Source organism: Balaenoptera ricei, chromosome 14, assembly GCF_028023285.1.
Source record: "Balaenoptera ricei isolate mBalRic1 chromosome 14, mBalRic1.hap2, whole genome shotgun sequence".
NCBI classification, from domain to species: Eukaryota; Metazoa; Chordata; class Mammalia; order Artiodactyla; family Balaenopteridae; genus Balaenoptera; species Balaenoptera ricei.
This window is the reverse complement of record NC_082652.1, coordinates 38,261,520-38,275,201: the sequence shown is the minus strand read 5'-3', so window position 1 is coordinate 38,275,201 and position 13,682 is coordinate 38,261,520. Positions and strand designations below refer to the sequence as shown.

The window sequence follows — 13,682 nt, the reverse complement described above, 5'->3', positions numbered from 1 at the left end:
ATGCCTATCAAAATTTAATACCAACGATTTTTAAAGTGATGGTAGAAATACCAAAGTATGAGATATTTCAATATATATGGTATGTTTCTTCCATTTTAATACACTCTAGTCAATTCATTTTTGTTTTAGGAGCCTTGCTTGGTTGCGAAAGGATAGAATATCAGCTAACTTGTCTGATTTCCTTTGAGTTAGATATTTATAATAAAGTTTTGGGGATTATCGTGAAATCTCATCTTTGCTTATGCTGTTTTAATGCTCTGCAGAGCATAGTAGCGATACCTGTTAGATTCTTAGAGAATAATGGCCATTTCCTCTCAAGTTTGAACAATGTAATATAATCTAAGAACACTAGGGGATAAAATAAGCATTTCAGGAAAATTTATTTGTAAATAGCTTCTTCAGCTAAGCTTTAATAATTGGCAATCAGTACTCCTTTTGCTTTGGAGGGGGTGCAGAATAGAATAGGGAGGATGAGACCATAAGAATTGTAATGATTCTTTTATATATTGGTGTGATGCTTGTAAATTTGTGAAGTTTTTTTATTCACTATCTTATTTTGTTCTGAACAATTTTGAGGACACCAATTTAGGAATTACAATTCAGATTTTACGATTTGGAGGATGCTGTAGCTACTAGATCAGGTAGGGTTAGAACAAAGTATAGTATATAAGCCTTGTATGGAATTAGCATTTTAAATTATAATTCCTTGTCATTACAAAACACTTCATTTTATTTGATCCAAAAAAGCATTATAAAGTATAAGAAATTGGACTTACACTAGTGTTGTTTTAAACTATTAAGGCTATTTTAGAATTCAACCTTTCATATAAGATCTTTGAAAAGAGAGAATAAGCAAGAAAACGTCTTGATTGATTCCTGAGCGTGCCTTATGTGCTGTGCCCCTCGCACTGAGGCCCTTTTGATATTAGCGCTGTGCTGGATCACTGTTGGACTAGAGAGTGAGGTGAAGCCCCAGCAAGAATATTTTTAGGATTCAAACAATGACCTTAGCACCCTAAAGGGTAATGGAAACTGTCTCCAGCCATGACTACATAGTGCTTTGCTGTTTGTAGGATGCTTTCACATACATCTCATTTGAACTTCACAACAATCCCTGAGGTATGTATCCCTATTTTTAATGACTTGAGAGCTTAAAATAAGTTCTGTAAGGCTAAAAGAACTACGTTTTAGACTTCACCCCATTTCTTTTAAAGTTGGGGGTTGGAGAATATTTTCTGCCATGGGCCAGGTATTTTAAAAATATGTTTTAAGCTTTGCAGGCCATAAGTCTTTGTTGCAACTATGTAACTTTGCTGTTGTAGCATGAAAGGAGCCATAGACAGTACTTAAAAGAACCAGCATGGCTGTGTACCATTAAAATTTTACTTATAAAAAGAGGTGACAAACAGGCCATTGTTGTTTGCTGATCCTCTGCTTTAAAGCATAGATGAGACTAGAGCAGTCATATGGTTTCAGAAAGTATTACTGTGGGATGTTCAGGATAGCAAGTTAAATTCTGTAACTACTAATGGAATGCGGGAAACCAGTTTGGCATAGTGTATCTTAGGAAACACCATGCCCCTAAATATTGCTTACTGACTTTATTATAAATGTTTAATTAACAAAAATATTATGTGACCTTGAGGTCACTTTACTTTGGCCATTTCCCCAACCTACCCCCTTGTCCCCCCAGACCCTGAGGTCAGTCATCAAGAGCCACCATGCATTCTGTTGTTTTTGGAGCACCAGCCAACTGTACAACTGTTATAAAAATGTTTATTGTTTACCAAAACCAGTGGACCTCTTATCAAATGCTGCTTGGTAACAAAAGCTTATCAATCACAGTTTTAATAATAAAAAAAAAAAGCTAACTATTTGTCTCATTGTCATTAGTTAGACTTTCTGCAAGGTCACTTAACCCAGACTTGTTGAGTGCATTGATCAGGTTCTCGGGTGTCGCGTGCACTCCCTCCTGATCCTGCCAGGCGACTAGCAGCTGCTTAGCTCTCATCTTCATGTCTTCACTGTCACACTCAATCTGTCTAATTTCTGAGTCTTTCATTTCCAAGTAGGGGGCCAGAATCTTCCATTGTTCACCCAGTTTGTTGGCAAATACCTCTATTTGGTCCCCTGTTACAGGTTTGTCTCGCCGAACATCAGGACCTAGAAAACACAGGAAACATAAATTATGAACAAGGTACGAGGATGTATACGATTCAAAATATAAAACGGAATATGGGGCCACTGAGATATTAGTCACCTTTAATAAGCTTTATTTTAAAAGTAAAACAGTTCCTTTTTATACTTTCTGCGGGTTGAATTACCATTCTTATGATTATTAGGGACTCAATCAAAGCTAAAGCTGTTACCTCTATTATAATTAGGAAGGCTTCTGAAACCAGCGGCCCCCAATCTAAACCCCAAGAATTAACAGAGGTATGAGTTGCCTTCAAATGTATGTAAGTACTTTTCTTCCCAACACTTCCAAATTTTACTGTATAAAAGGTACTATTTTAAAAGTTATTATCAAGCAATGTTTTAGATTCCTCACTATAAGAAACAGCTGGGAAAAATGGTAGAAGTTGAGAAGTAGATCAAATAACGTACCTCTCAACAAAGAACCCCAATCTTTTCCAATTTTGTAAAATAGCCAAGAAAATTCAATTCTTACTTTCATTTTCCTTCAGTAAAGCATCATTATCTTCCTCATCTTCATCCTCACCTGTTTTTATTTCTTCAGAAGGAGGCTAAAATGAGTAAAAGAATGTTTTAGAAGAATGCCAACTTCTAAAATCAGATAACTGGGGATACTTTCTGTTTAGGTATGAGATTCCAATTATGGGGCCCAGAACTTTACCCTTGAGAGTGTTAAATGTGAATGTCAGGTAAGGATCACAGTGGGACAATGTTAACCTGGAGAAGGAGGGGCGGGGAAGACTGAAGGTTGGAAAGACTCTTACTCCAACCTGGGAAGAAGGGAGCCAGTAAGAAGTATGGTAAGATGACTTGCAAGTACTCAGCATATGGTAACAATGGTGTAGGGAAGACTCGGGGAGCAACCATGTCCTTAACATTTTTTTTTGAGTAATTTAATTCAGATTTATGCATACAGTATAGTTATTACCATATTGTACTGGAAAAGAGAAAAGAGTAGAAAGATAGGCCAAGCTGCCTACCACTACCCCATGGGCCCTACCTTTGATAAAATATAATGCATTGGCAAACAAAAAAATAAGTTTAATCAAAGTATAATAATTAAGTTAATTTTTTATACAGTATATAAAGTTACTTTATCAATTTATGTACTTCCTATAAATGTATACTCAAATGCATTTTTTTCCTCATTCTAAAACAAGGGGGTTTATGGATTTTTTTTTTTTCCACATGATAAAGGCTAAATTCAGCTCTTAGCTCAAACAGCAATTAGCAGTTTAAAAAAAGAAGGTAACGCAAACTAAGGGACGTAAAAATTGATCTGTGTTACTTACTGGTAATTCCTTGGCTAGCTTTATTACCATGTTTTCGAGATATTCTGGCAAACTTTTAAACTGCTGGTTGGTTGGCTGAAAGAAGTGAGGGCTTCTCCGTGCTAACAGTCTCAGGGCTCTCCAACCATAATTAGAATTGTTCACAGCCCTATAAAAAGAGATGTCAGTCTTGTAATTTATACTTATTTATTTCTATATTCCCTTCTAGTTAATGTAGTTCACCAGGCAAAATTCTATACTCCCAGGTCAGTAGCTGAAGGCACCATTCTTCTCATTCTGATCATAGCCCTAAAGAACCTCTCAGTATGCCGTTCACTTATAAATGGAAACCAACAGAATCCAAAGAGGCAGGTTCATATGCAGCAGTTTTTAAATTTAAAAAGTTTACATACATTTTAAGTTAAAAGTCAATTAGTATGTGTCCAGGACTGGCCAGATGCTATGTGCGCAGGACAAATCATCCCCCTGGTCATTTAGAAAAATACTCATGGTTCACTATGTTCAGTTGACTTGATATCCAAACTGGCAATGCCATCTGCAGGTGTGAGTTTCAGAATATTTTATAAACCCAACAGTTTTCATCATGTTAATTTAATTTGTTTTTTAAAAAATTTATGTAACATCTAAACTTTAATTTGCTGAATATCAACCTCAGTGAAAAAAAAATTACTCCAAAACTAAAAGGGACACATCCAGTAGCCAACACCATACGCAGTGATACCAAGAACAGAATCCACGAACTGTTCCTTAATAATAGGTGGTACACAGTAAGGTAAGAAAAACCTGAGAAACTCTATAAAGATAATGTTTTGGAAACAGGCAAGCTACAGAGAATGCAGAGCACAGATTTGTTGCACTTAAGAGTTTTTGTAAGTGACTTGGAAGTCCCCACAAGTTCTTAGAGTAGCAATCTAGTTTATTAGTCACTGCTCATAAATGAGCCTCATTACCTCTGAGACAGTCTTGGCACCTGAAAAACTACCGCTAGGCAGTGCATGGTTCAACGTGAACCATCTTATTTAACGCTCAGAATAACCCTGTGAAATGGGTACTATTACTATTTAACAGATAACGGAACAAAGCAAAGAAGGGTTTAAATTAGCCCTTAGAAGCCTAGCCAGTAAGTGGTAGAGTCCCAGGACTGACCTAGGCAGGCTGATGAGAGGGCCCTTGCCCTCGGATCACGATGCTGTAATGCCTATTTAAAACCATGGGGCTGTGTGGTGTCACCTGGAAGATACAGCTAAGACTAAATCCTGAAGTTACTACAAAATTTGAGTTAGATGGAGAGCCAGCAACGGAGACTGAGATGGTGAGGCAAAGGGAAAAACAGGAGGAGAGTGCAGTTAGATGGGTGTCAAGGGAAGAAAACATTATCTAAGCAGGGAGAGATCAACTGGAGAAGGCTGCCGAAAGGTCAAAAAATGATCAGAGCTATTTCAGTGGAGTGATGAGGAGGAGACAGCCCAGCAGGCGTGGGCTGACCAGAGAAAAGGAGCTGAGGAAATGAAGGCAGTAATTATCAAACACTGTTGGACATACTGTGATTTGAAGGGGAACAGAGAAAAGAGGTGATAGAGGTGGGCTCAAGGGGGATTTTTCTACTTTTCTGACACAAGCGTGACTCTAAGTCATGCTTGTTAGTCGATGGGAATGGTCACTGAAATCAAGACGTGCAGTAATGTGAAGCTGGCACATAAACTCAGCTAAAAGGAAAAGTACTATGCTCTCAACTGTCTGTCTTGATAAGCATTCTAGTATACATACAATTCTTAAGAGGTATTAGGGAAATTAGTTCATGAGAAACATTACTTACTTGTATTCATTTTCAACCATGTTTTCAGGGTCTGCCTGTTCAATGGCTTCTTCAAAGAATTCCTCCAAAGTTGGCATATATTCCCTGGGCATTAAAAAAATAACTAGTGAGGATCATGTGTGTTCTTAATGCTCATACAATGGTGGCAATAAAGATTCCAGCATTACCCACACGGATTTTTCACTTAGATTACTTAGGAACTCAGATTTTTAAGGAGGTGACTCAAAACTAAAATTCCCAAAGGGGACAATGAAGAGGGCAGTGTGGTACTACACCATTTTATATACTAGTCTGTAATGTAACACACACTGCGCTGTATACTGTCACATATGACGGTGCTGCTGGTCACAGAGGGTAGCCAGGTGTTTAAGAGCATTTAACTTTTACCAGCAAGCAGGAAATGTTCATGCCATGTCAACATCCATGGATATTTATTGTTAAAACCAGAATTAAACCAAATCTAATAACCAGACCATATGAATTTAACGTTGAGCTTAGTTTAGATTGTTACCATGGTAGCCTGATTGGTTTTTAATTGCACCTTTCTTGCATTTGTATGTAGAAATAAAATTTGATGCAGTCAAGCAAATAAGACCCAAGAATCTTATCAGAAGACATCTTTGACTAAAACGAGAAAAATGGGCTCTCTGAAGACAGCCTATTAAATTTGTAATTTCAGTGACTATATATTTTTTTAAACATTTATCATATCTTTAAAAAATTTTTTTATACAATTTTAAAGATTATTTTCCATTTACAGTTATTACAGAATATTGGCTATATTCCTTGTGTTGTACAAAACGGCTATATTTTCTTATTGCTACAAGAAGTACTTGTTTTTTCTAATTTGCCTGGTCCTTTTTGAGAGTGTCATGTTCCTTTTAGTTGCTTCTGTCTGCTGATTCTTAGTCATGGTAGATTGTTTTCTTAAGTTTGGATGGTGAGTTTATCTTCAGACTTACCTGTAGAATCCTTGTGTGGCTTAGGTTGAAGGTGTGGTCACCCTACCCCGCCACAAGCTTTCTATCATCAGCCTGGGACTTTTTAGTTCACCCTCTTAGCTTGGGGGTCGTTCCTTTACACTGCTGGTAGTATAAATATAAACTCTAAGACTGCATGACAGCAGACCTGTGGTTATAATTTCTCAGGGAATACTTTTTTTCTTTTCGCCCATATCTCAGGTGGAAATGGATGAGCTCCTTGCTTCCTGTGCCAGTGAGCAAGTCCCTCCTCCTCCCGCCATGCCCTTCTTTTACAGATAGTGTGCACTGAGGGCCTCAGCTTTACTTGGGGGAAACTCAGTTACATATTTGTACAGACCTTAGGCTTTACTTTCTGTCCTTTTGTGGCCGTTAAAACCCAAGTTCTCTGGTTCCCCAGTGTGGGAATCACCTGCACTGCTCCCCAGCTAGAAGCAACCGCGGCATTAGTTCTTACTTTGGTCTTTAGTTCCCCCTTCTTTTGTGAATCTTTATTTCTTGTGATTTCTACAATTATTTTATCAGTACTTCTAGGTGTTTTATGGAAAGCTATATTCTGCTGGGCCAAAGTCAACCACAGTAAACTTTAAAATTTCTTTTGAGCTCTGCTTATAGCTGACAAAATTCTACTCTAGTTAACATTTGAGAAAAGCAATACTTCACATGAAACATTTTAAACCTGCCTTGTCTCTGATTTACAGGCTTCCATATTATCAGGACAGAGATTCCAAAGCCTTGTTAACTCCTCACTGCAAAATAGACAGACACAAAAATAAATACATTTTTTTATGGACACCGTTCTCTTCTACCTTTAAACTATAAAAATACTTAAATAGTGGATTTTGGGGTGGTGATGAGTTTTAATCATTTTTGGTATTTAGCAAATTTTCTATATGAGCATATATTTAATAATGATTTTTTTTCCTTTTTTTTTTATTGGAGTAAAATTGCTTTACAATGTTGTGTTAGTTTCTGCTGTACAATGAAGTGAATCGTATATGTATACCTATATCCCCTCCCTCTTGGCTCTCCCCCCCCCCCACCCCATCCCACCCATCTAGGTCGTCACAGCGCTGAGCTGAGCTCCCTTTAATGATAGTGATAACCATTACTTTTTTCTAAAAATATTCAAATGCAGTATAACGCAATGAATAGTTAACTAGAAGGTAAAAGAAATGAAAGGATTATAGTACCGTGCAACAACTAGAAGTAAGCTGGATCAATCTAACAGCAATTGTATTGTCTGTGACATGGAAAAAATGGCAGAACCTAGAGCCATGGATTTTGGAAGCAGGAGACAAAAAATGTAAGTTTTGTCTCGTTGCATGAATCCATGATGGACCCTACAGATTGATAGGGTGTGTTTTGCTTTAGTCATCTGTGTACATACCAAACACACAAAAAACTGGAAAAACACAAAACCTTGGGAGTTCTTATAGTAATATTTTCACAATATAAAAGCCTCTGTGATAACATCCCACCTATGAGACAGGTTAACCTACTTGCCCATCAGAATTTTTTTGTTGGGTCCTTTCCCTAGGAAGTCCTCTGGAGCCGTTCTCTTCCGTACTACTCTTGTCGGCTTGGTATCTGATGTTCTGTGGTAAACAAAACATACTGGAATTTCAAATGTTTAATGTAAAAGAAAATTTAGTTATTGTTTTCTTCCTAAAAAAGCTTCATATGAAAGCTTCATATTATTACACTCATCAGAGAGAAGACAAAAATGCCACACCAGGGGGACAAATTACAAGGAGTGGGTACACAGCATTTTTTTCCCAATAATTAATAACAGATCAGTTTGTTCTGAGAAGTTAATGACAAGAAATTTGAGATAAAAATGTCAAATAGAAGTATATCAAAGTGGTTGTAATTTTTATGGAATACAATTTACATTTTTTATATGAAATACATTTACACATATCTGTACATGATGTAAAATAATCATACCAAACTGTATTCTGAAAGCCTTTCTCATATTGCTTGAGATGAGTATATATTTACCTTTCTTTCACAAAACTTGGGCAGCCTTCATTTTTCCATGAGTTCCAGTTTTCTTCAGTGTTTAATATATGCTGGGAAAAACAAAGAAATTACATTTCCATAATGAAGACTTTGAAACTCTACTGGGTGCTAAGAAGACTATGTAAATATAGAACACATACCTCTACCATCTTTGAAAATCTTTCTCCATCAGGGGGGTTTTCAGATAGTAGCTGTGATTAGAAAGAATATACTAAGCTTTCAACAACTTTCTGCATCATAGGAGTGGTTTGTAGGCAGAGAACCAAGAAGTGTTTGTGGTCTTGTACCTGAGCTTAACTTTATCCTTATTTTCCTATTTGGGGCTGAAACAAAGAAAATTCTAAATTTTCATTTTGTTCAATCATGGGTTTGTTGCGTGATGAACTTACTTGATAAACTGATTTTGTAGTATCTTCAATCCAGAGTGATTGCTCATCAGTTAAAACATAGTTTGAACTAGGAAACAAAGCAATAAAAGCATGCTTGAGTTACAAGAATGTATGTTCAATTTTAAGGTTTATGGACTGTCTTGAAGAAGCACTGAACAAAGCAATGAACGCTCCCTAAAATAAGGAGTTCAGTGTGGGATGACAGCCTCAGAGAAAATGTTATCATACTTCTCTCCAAGATGCACATTCAAATACGTCACACTACGTTCCTTTAAAACACATTCAAGATATGATGAATAAAACCCCCAAAACACTAGAGGAGGCTGAAGGCAGACCCAAATTGTTAATAGCTGCCATTAATTCAGCTCTCACTATGGACTAGGTGCTCTATAGTTTATAGCCATCCAACGAATACTGATAGACTGCCATGTGCCAGGATCTAAAGACTTTACATACATTATTCATTTAATTCTCAAAACAAGGACATGTGCATATATTAAACAGACTACAGAGGCTCAAGCCATAAAGCTTGAATTCAAACCCAGGTCTGCCTCCAATTTCTACTATGCTATACCAAACCTCCACAACAGATAGAAGGATAACAAATAACATTTTTGAGTGCTTGCTATGTGTTATCTTAAAATTACAAGTCTGAAAGCTGAACTGCAGCTAGTGGGTGATGAAACCAGCAGGTAGGAAGCCACATTCTTTACAACTAATACAACACTGCTCTGCAAACTTCCGATACCAGCCAGCAACAGGGAGCTCTGCTTCAGTTTGGGTGGGACAAGAGGGACTAGTCCGCCCTACAGGTGGAGGTATTCAGACTGACAGCGGAGGTCCTCATTAGGCTTTCTGAAACCCCAAAGAAACTAGAACTCCTCCGTGCTTCAAAGCTTTACTTAATTTTTTTCAGTTCTAATGTCCTAGATAGTCCCACACCTGGAGAAAGAAGTATTATTGGCTGAGTTTGCAAATCAGGTTTGGAGAAGGTCTGAGTGAGGTGAGGAATGACGGAAATCAGGAGCAAAGACCTCCACCCACCAAGACAACTGAGAACTCCCAGGATGCCAGGTGCTCAGCAAGAAAGACACTGGCAGCAGATATAGTCAATGCCTTTTCTCTAAAACAAATACCTTAGCATCTTGTTAAGCTAACAAAAGCCCCCGATTATCTAATATTGCTGCAAATGAAATGTTTGAGGGAGGTGACCCTTCCACACAAAATGAGCGCGCTACATAAAAATATACATCAGTAAGCAATCATTCTCTTTGCTGCTGTTTATAAACCATTTACTCCCCATATTAACTTACCTTTTAAATTTGACCTGCCCCTTGAGATACTGGAATAAAATGAGATACTGCAACAGGATGTGTCGACGAAAGTTACTGTCGCTCAGTTGTAAATCCATGAGCTACTCGAAAAACAAGCACACACACAAAGCACCACATTAAATTCAAGTTCTACCTAAAGGTGCAAGTGATGCTATTACAGAAATGGAAGATTTCAATTCAAAAAACACGTGCTGAGAACTCACTGCATGTGAGGCGTTACTGCACAAGCCCCAGGATAGAGTAGCAAAGCTTCATTTAGCTTTCTTAACCATTTTATGCCATGAGGTATTTATGTTGGTGGATAGCAATGTTATATCTGTGGTCCTGAGGTCAGGATAAAAGCAGAAATATAAAAAAGTAAAGTATGGCTGTCACTTTCCCACATATAAAGAAATAATGGCTAAAGAAGAGGTCCCTGTGGATAAACAATACAATACTGAGGGATGTCGCTCTTTTCTGTAGTCCTAGGAAGTGCCTGCAACTGGCTACATTCACTGTTTCCAATCCTCCCCTCAACCCGCCTCAACCAGTGGTGTTCTGGGTCACCAATCCACGGGAAGTGTTTTGCCAAGACCACCGATGACTCATCTGTTGTTAAATCCAGTGAGCACTCTTCATAGTCCTCATCCTACTCGATATGCTTGGCTTCTATGGGGTCATATTTTTCTAGTTCTCCTCCAATCTCACTGGCTACTCTTCTATCTTCTTCTTCTCTCCTTCTCTTCTCCTTCTCCCTCAAATGCTGATTTTCTTCAGGATTTGGTTTGATGCTTTCTTCTCTTTCCAATCTACACTCTCCTCTTTAATTACCACGTACGTATAAGCTGATAACCAAACTATATACCAAATCTATACTCTCAACCTAGATCTCGCTCCTAATCTCCAGATCTGTGTGCTCAAGAAGCTACTACTTTATCTCTATTTGAATGTCCCACTGACACTTGATCAGATTTCCTGTCCAAAATAAAACACACCAATTTCCTCAACAAAGCCTGCTTTTCTCCGGTGTTGGCTAATTCACCGAGAGGCTCCACCATCCATCCATTTGCCTAAACTACTCCAGGAACACTTCCTGGAAAAAGCAGCAACCGTGAGCCACAGGAGCGAACCTAAAGTTGGAGCGAATAGAAGAAAGAAACAGGAGGTACAAAGACTGAGGCAAGTAAAAGACTGGCCTGTTTGAAGACCCTGAGGCGTTCAGCTTAGAGTGAAGACAGGAACTCCTGGCTTGAAGAAATAGGTGCTGTTTATGAACTTTTCATCTACCTTGAGCTTTAAGTCCCTTATTCCACACTTATTTTTTATGTTGGGTGATAATTTTTTTTGACAGAAACAATGGATTGAAAACAGAAGTCAACAAGACATTGAATCACAGGTGGGAGGGGACTAGTTTGATCATTTAAACTAACTGCATCACACTATCCTTAAGAAAATGAGGGCCTGACAAGTTAAAATGACCCCTGCAAGGTTACACAGCTAGTTAGTAAGAGGTGGGACTATCAATTGTATTCTTTCTTCGATAATATATATTTCCTAGTCCTGCTTTTCTTCGGTTATTTTTAAAATTACACCATTTACATCATGCATTGGGTCAAATATTTCTTTCTTGTCTTTGTTTTGTGAACAAAGGGCCTTTTATTGTCCTTAGCTTTTACTACACCTCTTAGCTCAGGCCTCAGCCTTCCTGATTATTATTCTAAACCTAAAAAGGCTCAGGCTACTCTTCTTAGTTATCCTTATGTGCCTTTCTGTCAATAAATCGTACATACAAACAATATTCCTTTCTGCACATTTGAAACTTTTCATAATATAAAAATTTAAAAGCAAAACAATGCTCTGGAAAAATTAAACTGAAGTATGAAATCTTCCATTTCTGTTACTTTAACACAAAATGCTTAAAAAATCTTTACTAAGAAACAAAATATTAAGAGCATTCTCATTAATTAAATTCTTACTAATTTGTGATTATTAACACATCAGATCAAAATATCCAATTTTCAAATTGTGGAGTATTTTTTAAAGTTCAAAAAGGTACAGTTAATACAACATTCATGTCTCACGATCCAGTTACTTATCAAATCCTAACATTTTTACTTGTTCCACATTTCTTAAAGAAATAGAATATTATCAAAACTGTTGAACCCCTCTATAAGCTCCCTCCACTATGGAAAGCACTACCGTGTATTCGGTGTTGCTGATTCTAATGCATGTTTTACACTATTATACATATAGAGGCATCTAAATATCAAGGTATTTTGCACGTTTTCAAACTCTACACACATTATTCTGCAATAAGCCCTCTCTCATATATTATGTTTGACATTTACACAACTTGATACGTGTAGCTCTAGTTTAGGGGTTGGCAAATTTCTGTTAAGGGTCAGTAAATTATTTTAGGCTTTGTGGTCATACAGTCCTCGTCCCGACTACTTATCTCTGCTGTTGCCATGCAGAAGCAGCCACAGACGACACGTAAAGGAGTGAGCATGGCTGTGAGCCAATAAACTCATTTACAGAAATAGTAAGTAATTTGCCAACCCCCATCCTAAGTCATCCATTTTCAGTGCTTTATAGAACGCGAGGGTATAAATTTACCACCCACCCAGTCTCCTGCTTATGAACATTTAGGTCGTTTCCAAACTTTCACTTGCAAACACCTAAGTTACAATGAGTCATATATTTCCTTGTGCATATGTGTGATTCTCTAGGGCCCACATCTTAGAAGTTTTAACTTCGCTCTTTATTATAAAATTACTCTGCAAAGTGGCTGTATCAATTTATACTTCAACCAGCGGTGTGTTAAAGTTCTCCTTTCCCCACACTTTTGCCAATACATTTCATTTATTGTTAGGATATTTAAGTTTGGTCAATTTGACAAATGTGAAGTGATTATCTCATTTTAATTTCTTTGGCTACTAGTGACATTTAGCATCTTTTATAAGCTCATTAGCTATTCAGGTTTCTACATCTGTAAATTATCTGTTCATACCATCTTTCCAGTTTTCCATTTGGTTGTCTTTTTGTCAACAGTATATTCAAAATACTAATCTTCCTCAGTTCTGGAGATGGTGAATATCTTTCTCCTACTTTGTGGCTTGTCTTTTCACTTTGTCTAGTCCTAGTTCTTTTTTCTTCTTTATACCTGTACTAATACTTACTGTTTTAATTATTAGAGCTTTATAGGTCTTAATATCTATATCTGATAGGGCAACTGTTCCTTCTTAGGAGGAAGAAGTTACTCTTGGCTTCGTTACTCCTGGCTTTTTGCTTTTCCATAAAAACTTTAAGATCAACTATTCAAGTTCCCTCAAAAAGCCTGTTTGGATTTGATTTAAAATACACTGAATTTATGGACACATTTGGGGAGAAGTTGCACTGGGTCTTCCTTTCTATAAATGTAGTCGTATCTCTTTATTTTTATAATTTTCTCCATGAAGATTACTCATAGGTATTAGTTTTCATTGCTGTTGTAAATAACATTTTGTAATCAGTTACTTATAGGAACACTATTGATGTTTCTTTTGTAACTTTGCTGAAGCCTCCTTAATTCAAAGTTTGTTGGTTCTCTTGGAATTTCTCTGTAGACAATTATATTGCCTTCAATTACAGACAGTTCAGTCTTTTCTCTCCAATACATATAACTCTCATTT

At 37.1% G+C, this 13,682-nt stretch overlaps 1 protein-coding gene across 1 annotated transcript in view; it reads right to left on the bottom strand.

Annotated features, from left to right (window-relative positions):
- Positions 1-1,759: 1,759 nt before the first annotated feature.
- Positions 1,760-13,682, bottom strand: part of THOC1 (THO complex subunit 1) — a 41,066-nt gene continuing 29,143 nt past the window's right edge. The window contains exons 12-21 of the mRNA XM_059895427.1: positions 10,012-10,112; positions 8,699-8,765; positions 8,450-8,500; positions 8,289-8,359; positions 7,787-7,882; positions 6,968-7,033; positions 5,305-5,388; positions 3,489-3,636; positions 2,672-2,747; positions 1,760-2,163 (exon numbers count right to left, since the gene is read on the bottom strand). Coding sequence (XP_059751410.1) covers positions 1,868-2,163; positions 2,672-2,747; positions 3,489-3,636; positions 5,305-5,388; positions 6,968-7,033; positions 7,787-7,882; positions 8,289-8,359; positions 8,450-8,500; positions 8,699-8,765; positions 10,012-10,112 — 1,056 coding nt within the window. The 3' untranslated portion in view covers positions 1,760-1,867. The remainder of the gene's footprint in view (positions 2,164-2,671; positions 2,748-3,488; positions 3,637-5,304; positions 5,389-6,967; positions 7,034-7,786; positions 7,883-8,288; positions 8,360-8,449; positions 8,501-8,698; positions 8,766-10,011; positions 10,113-13,682) is intronic.